This window comes from Pseudophryne corroboree, chromosome 6, assembly GCF_028390025.1.
Source record: "Pseudophryne corroboree isolate aPseCor3 chromosome 6, aPseCor3.hap2, whole genome shotgun sequence".
Taxonomy (NCBI): domain Eukaryota; kingdom Metazoa; phylum Chordata; class Amphibia; order Anura; family Myobatrachidae; genus Pseudophryne; species Pseudophryne corroboree.
In genome coordinates, this window is record NC_086449.1 from 437,238,557 (window position 1) to 437,255,613 (window position 17,057).

Consider the following 17,057-nt stretch of genomic DNA (forward strand, 5'->3'; position numbering starts at 1 on the left):
CCGACACTGACTCTGATTCCGATGTCGATTTTAATGAGGCTACTTTACACTCAAGGGTAGTTAAGAGTATTCAGTACATGATTGTGGCTATTAAAGATGTTTTACATATCTCTGATGAACCTGCTGTTCAGGACACAAGGATTTGCCTATTTCAGGGGTAAAGACCTGAGGTGAAGTTTCCCCCCTCTCATGAAATGAATGCTCTTTGTGAAAAAGCTTGGGAGTCGCCGGATAAGAGGTGGCAGATTCCCAAGAGAATTTTTTTGGCGTATCCTTTCCCCTCTGATGACAGGGAAAAATGGGAGTCGTCTCCAAATGTCGACAAGGCTCTATCCCGTTTGTCCAAGAAGGTGGCGCTTCCGTCCCCTGACACGGCCGCTCTCAAGGATCCGGCGGATTGCAAGCTGGAGACGTCTTTGAAGGCCATTTTCGTTAATACTGGTGCATTGCTCAGACCTGCTGTGGCGTCGGTATGGGTTAGTAGTGCTATTGCTAAATGGGCTGATAATTTAGCTTCTGATATGGATACCCTTGATAAGGATAATATTCTTTTGACTCTTGGTAATATTAAGGACGCTGCAGACTACCTAAAGGATGCGGCGCGAGATGTTGGCCTCTTGGGATCAAGAGCCAATGCCATGGCGGTCTCGGCCAGGAGGGCGCTGTGGATCCATCAATGGAATGCTGATGCCGACTCCCAAGAAAATATGGAAGCTCTCCCCTTCAAAGGTAGTGTCTTGTTTGGTGACAGCCTTGCTGACCTGGTGTCTACCGCTCCTGCGGGTAAGTCATCTTTTCTTCCTTATGTTCCCATTCAACAGAAAAAAGGGCCCCATCGGCAGATGCAGTCCTTTCGGCCTAATAAATACAGATGTTGTAAGGGCTCGTCCTTCCTCACTTCAAAGGGTAGAGGAAGTGGAGAGAAGTCGCCTGCAGGGTCCCCGCCTCTACCAAGTCCACCGCATGACGCTGGGGCTCCCCTGCGGGAGTCCGTGCCGGTGGGGGTCCGTCTCCGAATCTTCAGTCAGGTCTGGTTTCAATCAGCCCTGGATCCTTGGGTCTTAGACATAGTGTCCCAAGGGTACAAGCTGGAGTTTAAGGAGATGCCCCCCTGCCGCTTTTTCAAATCAGCCTTGCCAGTTTCTCTTCCAGAAAGAGAAGTGGTAAATGCTGTGATACAAAAGTTGTGTCAACAGAGGGTCATTGTCCCGGTTCCCCCGTCCCAACAGGGGGAAGGGTTCTATTCGAGCCTCTTTGTCGTACCGAAGCCGGACGGTTCGGTCAGACCGATTCTGAACCTAAAATTCCTCAATCCATACTTGAAAACTTTCAAGTTTAAGATGGAATCTCTTCAAGCTGTGATCTCCAGCCTAGAAGGGGGGGATTTTATGGCGTCAGTCGACATAAAGGATACCTACTTACACGTCCCGATATATCCTCCGCATCAGGCCTTCCTGAGATTTGTGGTGCAGGATTGTCATTACCAATTTCAGACGTTGCCGTTTGGGCTTTCCATGGCCCCAAGGGTTTTCACCAAGGTTATGGCAGAGATGATGGTACTCCTTCGCAAGCGAGGCGTCACAATTATCCCGTACTTGGACGATCTCCTGATAAAGGCGAGGTCAAAGGAACAATTGTTAAAGAATGTGGAACTCTCCCTGACGGTTCTGCAACATCACGGTTGGATTTTAAATTTGCCAAAGTCTCAGTTGATTCCGACGACTCGGCTGCCCTTCCTGGGCATAAACCTAGACACGGAGCTTCAGAGTGTTTCTTCCGGAGGACAAGGCTCTAGAAATACAGACCATGGTCAAGGAGCTTTTGAGACCGACAAGTGTGTTGATTCATCAATGTACTCGAGTGCTAGGGAAGATGGTGGCGGCTTACGAGGCCATTCCGTTTGGCAGGTTTCATGCCAGGGTGTTTCAGTGGGACCTGCTGGGCAAATGGTCCGGTTCTCACCTACACATGCATCGGAAAATAAGTCTATCTTCCAGGGCCAGGATCTCTCTACTGTGGTGGCTGCAAGGTTCTCACCTTCTAGAGGGACGTTGTTTCAGAATCCAGGACTGGGTCCTGCTCACCACAGATGCAAGTCTCCGAGGCTGGGGCGCAGTCGCGCAGGGAAGAAGTTTCCAGGGAAAATGGTCAAGCCAGGAATCTTCTCTCCACATAAATGTTCTCGAGTTAAGAGCCATTTACAACTGCCTCCTGCAAGCGAAGAACTTTCTTCATGTTCTCCCTGTCCTGATCCAGTCGGACAACATAACAGCGGTGGCGACGTAAACCGCCAAGGCGGAACAAGGAGCAGGGCGGCAATGGCGGAGGCCACGAGAATTCTTCGTTGGGCGGAACAACACGTGAGCGCTCTGTCAGCAGTCTTCCTCCCGGGCGTGGACAACTGGGAAGCAGATTTTCTCAGCAGACACGATCTCCATCCAGGAGAGTGGGCTCTTCATCAAGAGGTATTTGCAGAGGTGACAAGGCATTGGGGAACTCCTCTGATAGACATGATGGTGTCTCGCCTCAACAAGAAACTTCCGAAGTATTGTTCCAGGTCAAGGGACCCCCAAGTCTGTGCAGTGGACGCCCTGGTAACTCTGTGGGTGTTTCAGTCGGTGTATGTTTCCCCTCCACTTCCTCTCATTCCAAAGGTGTTGAGGATCATAAGGCGAACAAGGGTTCGGGCAATACTCGTCGCTCCAGATTGGCCACAGAGGGCCTGGTACCCGGATCTTCAGGAAAAACTAGTGGAAGATCCTTGGCCGCTTCCTCTAAGAGAAGACCTGTTACTGCCGGGGCCCTGCCTATTTCCGGACTTACTGCGGCTGCGTTTGATGGCGTGGAAGTTGAATGCCAGATTTTAGCTCGGATGGGTATTCCCGGGGAGGTCATCCCCACTCTCCTTAAGGCTAGGAAGGAGGTCTCGGAGAAACATTATCACCGTATTTGGAGAAAATATGTGTCGTGGTGTGAAACCAAAGCAGCTCCTGCGGAGGAGTTTCACTTGGGTCGTTTCCTCCATTTTTTGCAGGCAGGCGTGGATGCAGGCCTGAAGTTAGGTTCCATCAAAGTGCAGATTTCAGCCTTATTTATTTTCTTTCAAAAGGAATTGGCCATCCTTCCTGAGGTTCAGACTTTCGTGAAGGGAGTGCTGCATATCCATCCTCCATTTGTGCCACCAGTGGCGCCGTGGGATCTTGAAGTGGTGTTGCAGTTTCTTATGTCTCTCTGGTTTGAGCCTTTGCGTAAGGTTGAGTTAAAGTTTCTCACTTGGAAAGTGGTCATGCTTTTGGCCCTGGCGTCTGCCAGACGAGTGTCCGAGTTGGCGGCCTTGTCTCACAAGAGCCCATATTTGATCTTTCATTCGGATAGAGCGGAATTGAGGACTCGTCAACAATTTCTGCTGAAGGTGGTCTCTTCGTTTCACATAAACCAACCTATTGTGGTGCCTGTGGCTACGGATGCTGTGGTGGTCCCAAAGTCTCTTGATGTTGTACGAGCTTTGAAAATTTATGTCGCCAAGACGGCTCTGACTAGGAAGACAGAGGCTTTGTTTGTCCTGTATGCTTCCAACAAGATTGGAAATCCTGCTTCTAAGCAAACTATTGCACGCTGGATTTGTAATACGATCCAGCAAGCTCATTCTTCGGCTGGGCTACCGTTGCCGAAGTCAGTAAAGGCCCATTCTACCAGGAAGGTGGGCTCATCTTGGGCGGCTGCCCGACGGGTCTCGGCACTTCAACTTTGCCGGGCAGCTACGTGGTCCGGTTCAAACACTTTTGCTAAATTCTACTGATGGCTGATGAGGACCTCATGTTGGCTCATTCGGTGCTGCAGAGTCGTCCGCACTCTCCCACCCGTTCTGGAGCTTTGGTATAGACCCCATGGTCCTTTTGGAGTCCCCAGCATCCTCTAGGACGTAAGAGAAAGTAGGATTTTAATACATACCGGTAAATCCTTTTCTCCTAGTCCGTAGAGGATGCTGGGCGCCCATCCCAGTGCGGACTGTTCCTTGCAGTTGAATTGATACTGGTTATTTTCGGTTACACGTGGTTTGTGTATCAGTTATGTTCAGCATGTTGCTGTGGTTAGTTCATACTGTTATCTGGTTTCATGCTACTCCAGTTGTACGGTATGTTTGTGGTGTGGGCTGGTATATTTCTCGCCCTTAGTTTAACAAAACCCTTTCCTCGAAATGTCCGTCTCTCCTGGGCACAGTACCTATAACTGAGGTCTGGGGGAGGGGCATAGAGGGAGGAGCCAGTTCACACCCAGTCAAAGTCTTTTTAGTGTGCCCAAGCTCCTGCGGATCCCGTCTATACCCCATGGTCCTTTTGGAGTCCCCAGCATCCTCTACGGACTATGGGAAAAGGATTTACCGGTAGGTATCAAAATCCTATTTTTATTTATATAGCGCTCTTTCTCCAAACAGGACTCAAGGCGCTTTACAGACATCAAAACAAACATAATACAGAAGATTAATACAGCAATACACAGGCCACACAGACATAAAAATGAAAACCTAAAATGCATAGTGTAATGATAATGCAGGGTTGGTGTAGGCATTTTGGGTAATAACTTCCATGGGCTGTGTATTCCACCCTCACAGGGTACCAGGTGCGGCAGCCATCTTTGGGGCACTGCATAGGATTACCCTGGGTGGAATAGTCCATCCCTAGAAGAGATGACACAAAATGGGAGTGATTGCAGCATCCTAACATTCAGAGTAGGATACCAACAAAACTATCGGGTCCATGTATTTCCATCCCATCCACAAGCGTACCAGATGAGGCAGCCATATTGGGCGCATTAGAGAGGTTACACTGGGAGGTAAGCCATACATGGGCCCAATGCATACATGGGAAAACTGGCACTTGTGTAGTCGTATGATATAACCTGCATGAACAATCCACGTGCAGCACATCCTGCCTGCCGAAGAACCACCAGAGGCCCCCATTTGGGGTGCACTGTGTTAGATGCTGCTGGCAGGGTGTGCAAACAGTGGAGGCACACCTCACAGGATTACCACACGGTAGGGTTGAAGTATGCAGTAAAAGTGTGTTAGTTTGTTTTTTTTGTTTTTTTTTAAAGAAGAAAGCACATGGTGAGATCACCTTTGCAGGTAAACAACGAAAGGAGGGAAATGATCCTGGTCTAATTGGAGCAGGGGGTGGGGGGGTATGAGAATGTGGGGAGCACACTAAAATCTGTAGAAAATAACCCTGCTGAGCCTGGCTTTGGTGCTCTCCCCACCAGTGCTCCCTGCTCACCTTGAGGGGTAAGCCCGTAAAGGCACTACTGATGTTCTCTGCCAGAGGGTTAGTGGGCATAGTCCTGGTGTTTTCATTTCAGAGGTTTGAGTCCACATAATGTTCTAGATTTCTTTCTTGATGTTGTTCAATGTTTGTCCAACTGTTTTTTTTTTTTTTTTTACTGTGAATTTTCAAAACGCTTAGAGATAGGAACGCTTTGAGTATTGGAATGCACAGCTGTGCATGATTGAAGCTACAGGTATACTATGGTAAATTGACACAACTACACCTGAAGCAAATGTCCCACTAATCAAAGGGGCTAAATTACCCAGTGTTTGACTAAGCAAACACCAGCCCAGTCTGCCTTCATTAAATACGCGGCACTGACCAAACTTTGAAACACAGGTATTTTGAATTACAACAAAACCATAAATCACAAAACTAACAAAAGATTTGAACATACATTTAGAATAGAGATGGTTTGCAGAGGTTCAGATTGCAATAGGCAGATTACAGGGTGAGATTTGAACATACATTTCGAATATAGATGGTTTGCAGAGGTTCAGATTGCAATAGGCAGATTACAGGGTGAGATTTGAACATACATTTAGAATAGGGATGGTTTGCAGAGGTTCAGATTGCAATAGGCAGACTACAGAGTGAGATTTGAACATACCTGAGGATGAGAAGAAAACAAAGATGGATAAGTCCAGACCAATGCAGGATAACTGTTTTTTTCTCATACGTCCTAGAGGATGCTGGGGTCACCATTAGAACCATAGGGTATAGACTGGATCCGCAGGAGGCATGGGCACTTTAAGACTTTGAAAGGGTGTGAACTGGCTCCTCCCTCTATGCCCCTCCTCCAGACTCCAGTTTTAGAATTGTGCCCAGTGAGACTGGACGCACTACAGGGAGCTCTACTGAGTTTCTCTGAAAATACTTTTTTGTTAGGTTTTTTATGTTCAGGGAGGCTGCTGGCTACAGTCTACCTGCTACGTCGGACTTAGGGGAGAGAAGTATGACCCAACATCCTCATTAAGCCCACTGGCAAGAGGGGACATTAGTGCCGCAGCACTGTCCCAATTACCGCCAGTATAAATATTGAGAAAAGCGGGATAGAAGCGCGCCATTAAGGGGCGGAGCTTCTTCCTCACGGCGCCATTTCCTCTCCACAGCTGAGACGCTGGTCCTCCTCAGACAAGTACCAGGGGTGCAAAAAACGGGGGGCATATAATTGGTGCAACATATATATGTGATAAAAGCGCTATAGGTCTGAAGCATTGTCTTGGCGCTTTCAGACCCGTTTTCTCAGCGCAGGGTTGTGAGCTGGCAAATCCCCTCTGTGTCTCTCTGACTGACTTTACTGTGGGTCTGTCCCCTATATGCCCTGTGTTTGGTGCACGAGTGTTAACATGTCTGAGGCTGAAGGCTCTTCCCAGGAGGAGGCTGTATTAGGGACACAGGCGGCTGCGGGGGTGACCCTGTCGGCACCGCCGACACCTGATTGGGTAAATGTGTTGAACGCTTTGAATGCTAATGTGGCTTTTATTAGTAAGAGACTAGATAAGTCTGAGTCGCAAACCCAGGCGTGGAAGAAATCTGTGTAAGATATGTTATTCCAAAGTCAGGTCCCCTCAGGGTCACAAAAACTTACATTGGCCCAGTTGGCAGGCACTGATACCGACACGGACACGGATTGCAGTGTCGACTATAGCGATTCCAGGTTAGACACAAAATTGGCTAAAAGCATTCAGTACATGATTGTGGCGGTTAAAGATGTATTACATATCTCTGAGGACCCAGCTATCCCTGATAAAAGGGTCTGTATGTATAAAGAAAGGAAACCTGAGATAACGTTTCCTCCCTCTCATGAACTGAACACGCTATTTGAAAAAGTTTGGGAAGGTCCTGACAGAAAATGTCAGATTCCCAAAAGAATTATGGCAGCTTATCCGTTTCCCGCGACGGATAGGGAAAAGTGGGAGTCACCCCCCACCGTGGACAAGGCCTTGTCTCGTTTGTCTGAAAAGGTGGCTCTCCCGTCACCTGACACGGCGGCCCTTAAGGATCCTGCGGATCGTAAACAAGAAACTACATTGAAGTCCATTTATGGGACCACGGGTACACTACTCCGACCTGTCATTGCGTCTGCGTGGGTTAGTAGTGCTATCGAGAAGTGGGCAGATAACTTGTCATCTGATATAGATACCCTAGATAGGGATGGCATCCTCTTGACGCTGGGTTATATCAGGGGCACTGCAGCATACCCTAAGGAAGCTGCGAGAGATATTGGTCTTTTGGGATCAAAGGCCAATGCCATGGCTGTCTCAGCTAGGCGTGCGTTGTGGATTCACCAATGGAATGCTGATGCTGACTCTAAGAAAAGTATGGAATCTCTACCATATAAAGGTAAGGCCTTATTTGGAGACGGCCTTGATGATTTGATATCTACGGCTACCGCGGGTAAGACATCCTTTTTACCTTATGTCCCTCCACAACAAAAGAAACAGCACCATTATCAGATGCAGTCCTTTCGGCCCAATAAATTCAGAAAGGGCCGAGGTTCTTCCTTCCTTGCTACTAGAGGAAGGGGAAGAGGTAAACGATCTCCAGCCTTGTCAGGCTCCCAGGAGCAGAAGTCCTCCCAGTCTTCTGCCAATTCCACCGCATGGCGTTGGGGCTCCTGTGCGGGAGTCCGCACCGGTGGGGGCCCGTCTAAAACTCTTCAGTCACTTTTGGATTCGTTCGAACCTAGACCCTTGGATTTTACAAATAGTATCCCAAGGGTACAAGCTGGAGTTTCAAGACGTCCCCCCTCGCCGGTTTTTCAAATTGGCCTTACCAGCTTTTCTTCCGGACAGGAGGTAGTTTGCGACGCAATACAAAAATTGTGTCAAAATCAGGTTATCGTCAAGGTTCCCCAGTCACAACAGGGAGAAGGTTTTTATTCGAGCCTGTTTGTGGTCCCGAAGCTGGACGGCTCGGTCAGACCAATCCTAAACCTGAAATCCCTGAATTTCTACCTAAAGAGATTCAAATTCAAGATGGAGTCTCTCCGAGCAGTGATCTCCAGGTTGGAGGAAGGGGATTTTATGGTGTCGGTGGACATAAAAGATGCCTATTTACATGTTCCCATTTATTCTCCGCATCAGGCTTACCTGAGATTTGCAATTCAGGATTGTCATTACCAATTTCAAACGTTGCCGTTTGGTCTATCCACGGCTCCAAGGATTTTCACCAAAGTGATGGCGGAGATGATGGTTCTCCTTCGCAAGCAAGGAGTCACAATTATCCCATACTTGGACAATCTCCTGATAAAGGCGAGATCCAGGGACCAGTTGGTCCATAACATTGCACTCTCCATGACAGTTCTTCAACAACATGGTTGGCTGCTAAACTTGCCAAAATCACAGTTAATTCCGACAACGCGGTTGTCGTTTTTGGGAATGATATTGGACACAGAACTACAGAGAGTCTTTCTTCCTGTGGAAAAGGCTCTGGAACTTCTGAGTCTGGTCAAACAAATTCTGAAACCAGCAAGAGTGTCAATCCATCAATACATTTGGTTGCTGGGGAAGATGGTTGCGGCCTACGAGGCCATTCAGTTTGGCAGGTTCCATGCCAGGGTGTTCCAGTGGGACCTGTTGGACAAGTGGTCCGGGTCCCATCTACACATGCACCAGGGGATAATCCTGTCTTCCAAGACCAGGGTATCACTCCTGTGGTGGCTGCACAGCTCTCACCTCCTAGAGGGGCGCAGGTTCGGGATCCAGGACTGGATCCTAGTAACCACGGATGCAAGTCTCTGAGGCTGGGGAGCAGTCACACAGGAGGAAAACTTCCAAGGAAGATGGTCAAACCAGGAAACTTGTCTCCACATAAACGTTCTGGAGTTAAAGGCCATTTACAACGGAACATCTTCTTTGAGGTCTGCCTGTACTGATCCAGTCGGACAATGTAACAGCAGTAGCGTACATAAACCGTCAGGGCGAAACGAAAAGCAGAGCGGCAATGGCAGAAGCCACAAGGATTTTCCGCTGGGCGGAAAAGTATACAAGCGCTCTGTCACCAATCTTCATTCCGGGAGTGGACAACTGGGAAGCAGAATTCCTCTGCAGACACTATCTCCATCCAGGAGAGTGGGGACTCCACCAAGAAGTCTTTGCAGAGGTGACAGGTCGTTGGGGAGTTCCTCAAGTGGACATGATGGCTTCTCATTTCAACAAGAAGCTTCAGAGATATTGTTCCAGGTCAAGGGACCCTCAAGAGATTGCAGTGGATGCTCTGCTGACACCGTGGGTGTTTCAGTCAGTGTATGTGTTCCCTCCACTTCCTCTCATTCCAAAAGTTCTAAAGATCATAAGAAGAACAAAGGTCTGAGCGATCCTCATTGTTCCAGACTGGCCAAGGAGGGCTTGGTATCCAGATATTCAGGAATTACTCATCGGAGTAAGGACCTGTTAGAACAGGGGCCGTGCGTGTCTCAGGACTTACCGCGGCTATGTTTGACGGCTTGGAGGTTGAACGCAAAATCCTAGCCCATAAGGGTATTCCCAGTGAAGTCATTCCCACACTCATTCAGGCCAGGATACATTACCACCGTATTTGGAGGAAATGTTTCTTGGTGTGAATCCAAGAAGGCTCCTACGGGAGAGTTTCAGCTAGGACGGTTTCTCCATTTTCTACAAGCAGGTGTGGATCCGGGCCTAAAATTGGGCTCAATTAAGTTTCAGATTTCAGACTTGTTGGTTTTCTTTCAGAAACAATTGGCCTCCCTTCCAGAAGTTCAGACTTTCGTGAAAGGCATGTTGCAGGTGAATATCATGCTGGGAAAGGCTGCTGAAAATAAGTTGTCCCAAATTCCACTTTCAAGTGACACCATCAGCAGCAGGATAGATGATATGAGCAATGACCTCTTGGCTCAAGTAGTTGCAGATCTGATTTCAAGCCCAGCAAAATTCAGCCTCCAACTCGATGAGACCACCAATGTTTCCAATCTAAGCCAGCTTGTTGTATTTGTGCGCTATGTGAAAGACGACATGATAAAGGATGATTTTTTTTATTTTTTAAGCCTCTAACAACAACCACAACTAAGGCAGCTGACGTGAAGAAACTTGTGGATGACTTCTTCAGAGACAACGATCTTTCGTGGGATATGGTTTCTGCAATTTGTTCGGATGGAGCTCCAGCCATGCTGGGACGAAACTCTGGTTTTGGTGCACTGGTTAAAGTCGCTGCGCCGCACATCATTGTTATGCACTGTGTTCTGCACAGGCATGCGTTGGTAACAAAATCCTTGCCCCCAAAACTGGCAGATGTATAAAAAATTGTAGTGGAATGTGTGAACTATGTGCAAAATAGTGCTCTGAAGCATCTTCAAAGAGCTGTGTAATGAAATGGGCTCTGAATTCGAGGTACTTCTGTACCATTCTAACATTCAGTGGGTATCCCGAGGAAAGGTGCTGAGTCGTGTTTTTGCCATGCGTGTGGAATTAGCCCTGTTTTTGCGAGAGCATCAACATTGTCATGCAGATTGCTTCGAAAATTCTGAGTTAATTCTTATTTTGGCGTACATGGCCGATATCTTCGATGCTCTCAATCATCTCAATCAACCGATGCAGGGGGTGGAGTCAACATTATCGAAGCAGAAGAAAACCTGAAGACTTTTCAAAAAAAGCTGCCGTTATGGAAATGACGAACAGAGAATGATAACTTTGCAAACTTTCCCCTGCTGGACGACTGTTTAAGATGAGTTTGGAATCAGAGACATTTCTGTACCCGGGGAACTGAAGCAAGCAATTGCCATGCACTTAGATGAGCTTGCAAAGTTTCTTGACTGATACTTCTCCACCGGAGAGTCTTATCCAGCATGTGTGAAACACCCGTTCACGTTTAGTGTTGCAACAGCAGATGTCAATGATGAGTACCTCGACGAAATCATTGAACTTCAGCAGAGCCAGGTTCAACAGCAACTCTTCAGAACAACAACACGCTCAACGTTTTGGTGTCACCAAACCATACCGAACCCTTTAATTGCCCTTGAGATACTCAAACCATTTGTTACGTAACTTTGCGAGCAATCCTTTTTGAGGATGGTAGACCTAAAACGAAGAAAAGTAACAGACTTTGTTGCAAAAATTATTTGAGAGTGGCACTTGCCAAGGTGAAGGCGCACATTTCTGAACTTGTCTCTAAAAGGCAACAGCAAAAGTAGCATTGATTTGCAGTAAATATTAATTGTTATGTTTTTGTGACATTCATGTTGTTTTGTTTGTTTTATTCTTTGAACACAGTGATTTTATGATATGCATGGTTCATTTTGTGCACTAATAAAATATATATCTCTGTTTTGAATTTGAATTTTTTCATTTTTCCAACTATGAAGGGTTCGGTAAATGCATGTATGAAACCTGCGGGGTTCAGTACCTCCAACAAGGTTAAGAGGTCTAGATATTTCAATTCTGCCCTGCACAGGACACCCTTGTGCAAAGCAGTCTCACAACATAAAGCCTCCTCAATGTTTTACGGTAGGTATGTTCTTTTACAGCTTATTTGCTTCTCTTAATTTGCTTCAGCTTCTCTTAATTTAATTTACCCTCACTTGTGTTGAACACCTTTTGTTATCAATGAACCTGTTAAAAGCAGGTTATGGTAATCCTACATTAATAAGGAAGTCCAGGAACCGAGCATTTTGTCCCTCCTGGAAAGGGTCATGTGGGGAGAAATGTGTTCATAAGCTCCAGAGAAACTTATAAGGGAAGAATGCCCTTATCTAAAAAGTTCCCAGCAGTCCTTAAAGGGTTGTCACTATGATACAGTGTGGCTACAGAATTAAAGTGTGATAGAAGTTCAATGGGAAGCTGCAAGAGGCTGTGTAAGTCTGTATGGAGGCTACACAATGGTGGTCATTCCGAGTTGTTCGCTCGTTGCCGTTTTTCGTAACGCAGCGATTAGGTGGAAAATGCGCATGGTACGCAGTGCGTATGCGCTAAGTAATTTAACACAAAACTTTGGAGATTTGCACAAGCTCGAGCGACGTTTTATCAACGCTCGAGTGATCGTAGTGTGATTTGACAGGAAGTGGGTGTTTCTGGGCAGCAACTTGGCGTTTTCAGGGAGTGTGCTAAAAAAACGCAGGCGTGCCAGGTAAAAACGCAGGAGTGGCTGGACGAACGCAGGGCGTGTTTGTGACGTCAAATCAGGAACTAAACAGTCTGCAATGATCGCAATCTAGGAGTAGGTCTGGAGCTACTCAGAAACTGCAAGGAATTTAGTAGCAATTCTGCTAATCTTTCGTTCGCTATTCTGCTAAGCTAAGATGCACTCCCAGAGGGCAGTGGCCTAGCGTTTGCAATGCTGCTAAACAAGCTGCACAGAGATAGACCTGTTGAAACAGAGCTGTCATCTGTAAAAGTGATCACCTTCTTAAAGTATAATCATACTTCACAAACAAGCAAGTATTCCATTCCTTGATAAATGCTATTGTGAAAATATTTGGGATGGAAAAAATAAATCTGCATCCCCTTTTGTGTGCTCTATTTATCTTTTGTTAATACATTATGGATAAATACAACGACCTTGGTAACAATTATATTGTTACACTTTATTTGGCACCAATATATTCTAGAAGCTGCCCATAGGATAGTTATGTCAGATAAATGATGTTTGATTGATGTATTATGTCTTGTTAGTAGTGTCTGATATGTTTATCACTTTACTAGCATAGATATATTTTAAAAGTATTAAATGACAGTGAGTTATTATTGCTTTTGTGAAAAAGATAAATCGTATAAACAGTAACATACATTCCCCATGTAAGTAGCATCTGTTTTTTGTGTTTTTTTTTTTCAAATACTGCAGTTATTTATTGGCAAATTGCTTTGAGCACTGCATTTCATGTAAATTTCCATGATCAGTAGATGCCTTTTTCGGTTAAAATGATTGCTGCAACATGATCAAATTATATGTTCCTGACTATTGAAACAAATAATAAAAAAGGCAGAGTTCACCTTTTGAAGTACAGTACATTTGTGCTATGGAAACTGAACCTGAAATAGTCTCAAACTCCAGAGAGTTTGTGGTATGGTTCAAACAGTGAATTAGTTAGGTATGCTATAATGAACTGTGTTAGTCCAATCATTTGTGATGTGCTTTGTATGTGGTTTGTGTTATTTGGAAGTTTATTCTGCATAGGCAGATTGTGTAAAAGAAATAGAAAAGGTGACATCTAGGACAATACCTTAACTAAAACATTCATGGTTCTTGTGTAAAATCTGAGCCTGTGTAAAGTTGGGTACACAGTAAATGATATGTCGTCCGATCCCGCGGATCAGAGCGACATATCGGGTACCTCGAATAGTGTGTACCCATGATTTGCTCACTGCCATGGGTCGCTAGCAACATCCCTCGTTGGCCCTGCAGCAGGGCCGTAGAGGGGGATGTCATTAGCAATCAGCATGTCACGTGCCTCCCCGTCGTGGGATCCGGCATCGACAAGTGTGTATGTACATTATGCATGCCTGGTCCTGTTTGTGGCAATGTTGGTCTGGGTATACATCGTTAAGTGTGTACCCAGCTTTACAGGGAGGATTCGTCTCTGGCCCCCAGTTTTTAAATGGATCTAATATTTTGAGAAAACACACAAGAAAGCATATGTGGCGAAGTAACTGTACTTTTAACACTCCACCTGGGATGTTTTAAACTGGATGGAGTTTAAAATTTTCAACCCAACCTGCTAGGAAGCCCTGCTGCTTTGTAAATAAAATATTCCACTGAATAGAATGCAGTTTTATGCACCTATGCATAGGAAACAAAGGATCTAATTCAATGTTGATTGCAAAATAACATTTTCTTCTAATTTGCAAAATCATGTGCACTGCAGGTGGGATAGATATAACATGTGCAAAGAGAGTTAGATTTGGGTGGGGGTGTGTTCAAACTGAAATCTAAATTGCAGTGTAAAAATAAAGCAGCCAGTATTTACCCTGCACAGAAACAAAATAACCCACCCAAATCTAACTTTCATTGCACATGTTATATCAGCCCAACCTGCAGTGCACATGGTTTTACCCATTAGGGGAAAATGTTATTTTGCAATTAACCTTGAATTAGGCACGTAATATGATTCCGGTTAAGTGGAGAGATGCATTACTCAACATAGGTTCATTATTAGGTTAGGCCAGATATGTATTGACAACGCATGTAATATGGTTGATTCTACTGGTTAGAAATGTATTTATTTGCTTCCTGTATGAATGAATGAATAATGAATTTAGAGTGATCCTAAATTGGCCTTTCTAGTCCAAAGAATTTTTCAATCTTTTAGAATATGGACACTGCAATAAACCATAGGTCTGACACCAGTCATTTCTGCATAAACATTTACATTTGGTGACCCAAAGCACTATGGTTTGCTAAAAATAATGTTAATGTAGTTTTTTGTTGTTGTTGTGACCATAAAATCTGGTTGTTGTCTGTGGGTAATGTTAAAGAAAGTATTTAGCAGGAAATATTTCTTATGTGTCTAAATAAAACATTTGTTGTCTTAAACATGTGTTTTCTTTAACCTAGGTATTGCCTCTATGACTGTTCCGGTGTACATTGCTGAAGCAGCACCACCGCACTTGAGAGGACGATTGGTTACAATTAACACACTATTCATCACGGGTGGACAGTTCTTTGCAGCTGTTGTGGATGGTGCCTTTAGTTACCTTCCAAGAGATGGATGGAGGTTCGTAATGAAATAGAATTTCTGAAAAGGTTAATAATTCTCTCTAATATTGGGTTGCAAAGAATTGTTAATATTTTAGTGACTATCTAGAAGGTGTTGCTTCTTGTCAGGTGATTGCAACTGCACAGACTGATCCTGGTCTTGGTATAATTTGCGCCCATGGCAGCAGGTGTAAACATAGAAAAATGTTCAGTATCTGTTATTGCTGCTTTATAATGTGAAGTCCCTGCTGGCCCAAGGGAGATGAACTTGTGAAACACTCTATAATTAATGTATGCTTTATCATGTACTGTTCATTCACATATATTTCTCTGACGTCCTAGTGGATGCTGGGAACTCCGAAAGGACCATGGGGAATAGCGGCTCCGCAGGAGACTGGGCACAACTAAAGAAAGCTTTTAGGTCACCTGGTGTGCACTGGCTCCTCCCACTATGACCCTCCTCCAAGCCTCAGTTAGATTTTGTGCCCGGCCGAGGTTGGATGCACACTAGGGGCTCTCCTGAGCTTCTAGAAAGAAAGTATATAATTAGGTTTTTTATTTTACAGTGAGACCTGCTGGCAACAGGCTCACTGCAGCGAGGGACTAAGGGGAGAAGAAGCGAACCTACCTGCTTGCAGCTAGCTTGGGCTTCTTAGGCTACTGGACACCATTAGCTCCAGAGGGATCGACCGCATGGAACTGGCCTTGGTGTTCGGTCCCGGAGCCGCGCCGCCGTCCCCCTTACAGAGCCAGAAGCAAGAAGAGGTCCGGAAAATCGGCGGCAGAAGACATCAGTCTTCACCAAGGTAGCGCACAGCACTGCAGCTGTGCGCCATTGCTCCTCATGCACACTTCACACTCCGGTCACTGAGGGTGCAGGGCGCTGGGGGGGGGGGGGGCGCCCTGAGCAGCAATAAAAACACCTTGGCTGGCATATATATCTCAATATATAGCCCCAGAGGCTATATATGTGATAAATACCCCTGCCAGAATCCATAAAAAAGCGGGAGAAAAGTCCGCGAAAAAGGGGCGGAGCTATCTCTCTCAGCACACTGGCGCCATTTTCTCTTCACAGTGCAACTGGAAGACAGCTCCCCAGGCTCTCCCCTGTAGTTTTCAGGCTCAAAGGGTTAAAAAGAGAGGGGGGGCACTAAATTTAGGCGCAATATTGTATATACAAGCAGCTATTGGGAAAAATTCACTCAATATAGTGTTAATCCCTAAATTATATAGCGCTCTGGTGTGTGCTGGCATACTCTCTCTCTGTCTCCCCAAAGGGCTGTGTGGGGTCCTGTCCTCAGTCAGAGCATTCCCTGTGTGTGTGCGGTGTGTCGGTACGGCTGTGTCGACACGTTTGATGAGGAGGCTTATGTGATGGCAGAGCAGATGCCGATAAATGTGATGTCGCCCCCTGGGGGCCGACACCAGAGTGGATGGATAGGTGGAAGGTATAAACGACAGTGTCAACTCCTTACATAAAAGGCTGGATGACGTAACAGCTATGGGACAGCCGGCTTCTCAGCCCGCGCCTGCCCAGGCGTCTCAAAGGCCATCAGGGGCTCAAAAACGCCCGCTCCCTCAGATGGCAGACACAGATGTCGACACGGAGTCTGACTCCAGTGTCGACGAGGTTGAGACATATACACAATCCACTAGGAACATCCGTTACATGATCCCGGCAATAAAAAATGTGTTACACATTTCTGACATTAACCCAAGTACCACTAAAAAAGGGTTTTATGTTTGGGGAGAAAAAGCAGGCAGTGTTTTGTTCCCCCATCAAATGAGTGAATGAAGTGTGAAAAAGCGTGGGTTCCCCCGATAAGAAACTGGTAATTTCTAAAAAGTTACTGATGGCGTACCCTTTCCCGCCAGAGGATAAGTTACGCTGGGAGATATCCCCTAGGGTGGAGGATAAGGCGCTCACACGTTTGTCAAAAAAGGTGGCACTGCCGTCTTAGGATACGGCCACTTTGAAGGTACCTGCTGATAAAAAGCAGGAGGCTATCCTGAAGTCTGTATTTACACACTCAGGTACTAGACTGAGACCTGCAGATAGTGCTGCTGCAGCGTGGTCTGTAACCCTGT

The 17,057-nt window shown here is 45.9% G+C and overlaps 1 protein-coding gene across 3 annotated transcripts in view; it reads left to right on the forward strand.

Annotated features, from left to right (window-relative positions):
• Positions 1 to 17,057, forward strand: part of SLC2A13 (solute carrier family 2 member 13) — a 440,469-nt gene that overhangs the window by 81,956 nt on the left and 341,456 nt on the right. For all 3 annotated transcript variants that reach the window (XM_063927084.1, XM_063927085.1, XM_063927086.1), the window contains exon 2: positions 14,829 to 14,988. In XM_063927084.1, coding sequence (XP_063783154.1) covers positions 14,829 to 14,988 — 160 coding nt within the window. The remainder of the gene's footprint in view (positions 1 to 14,828; positions 14,989 to 17,057) is intronic.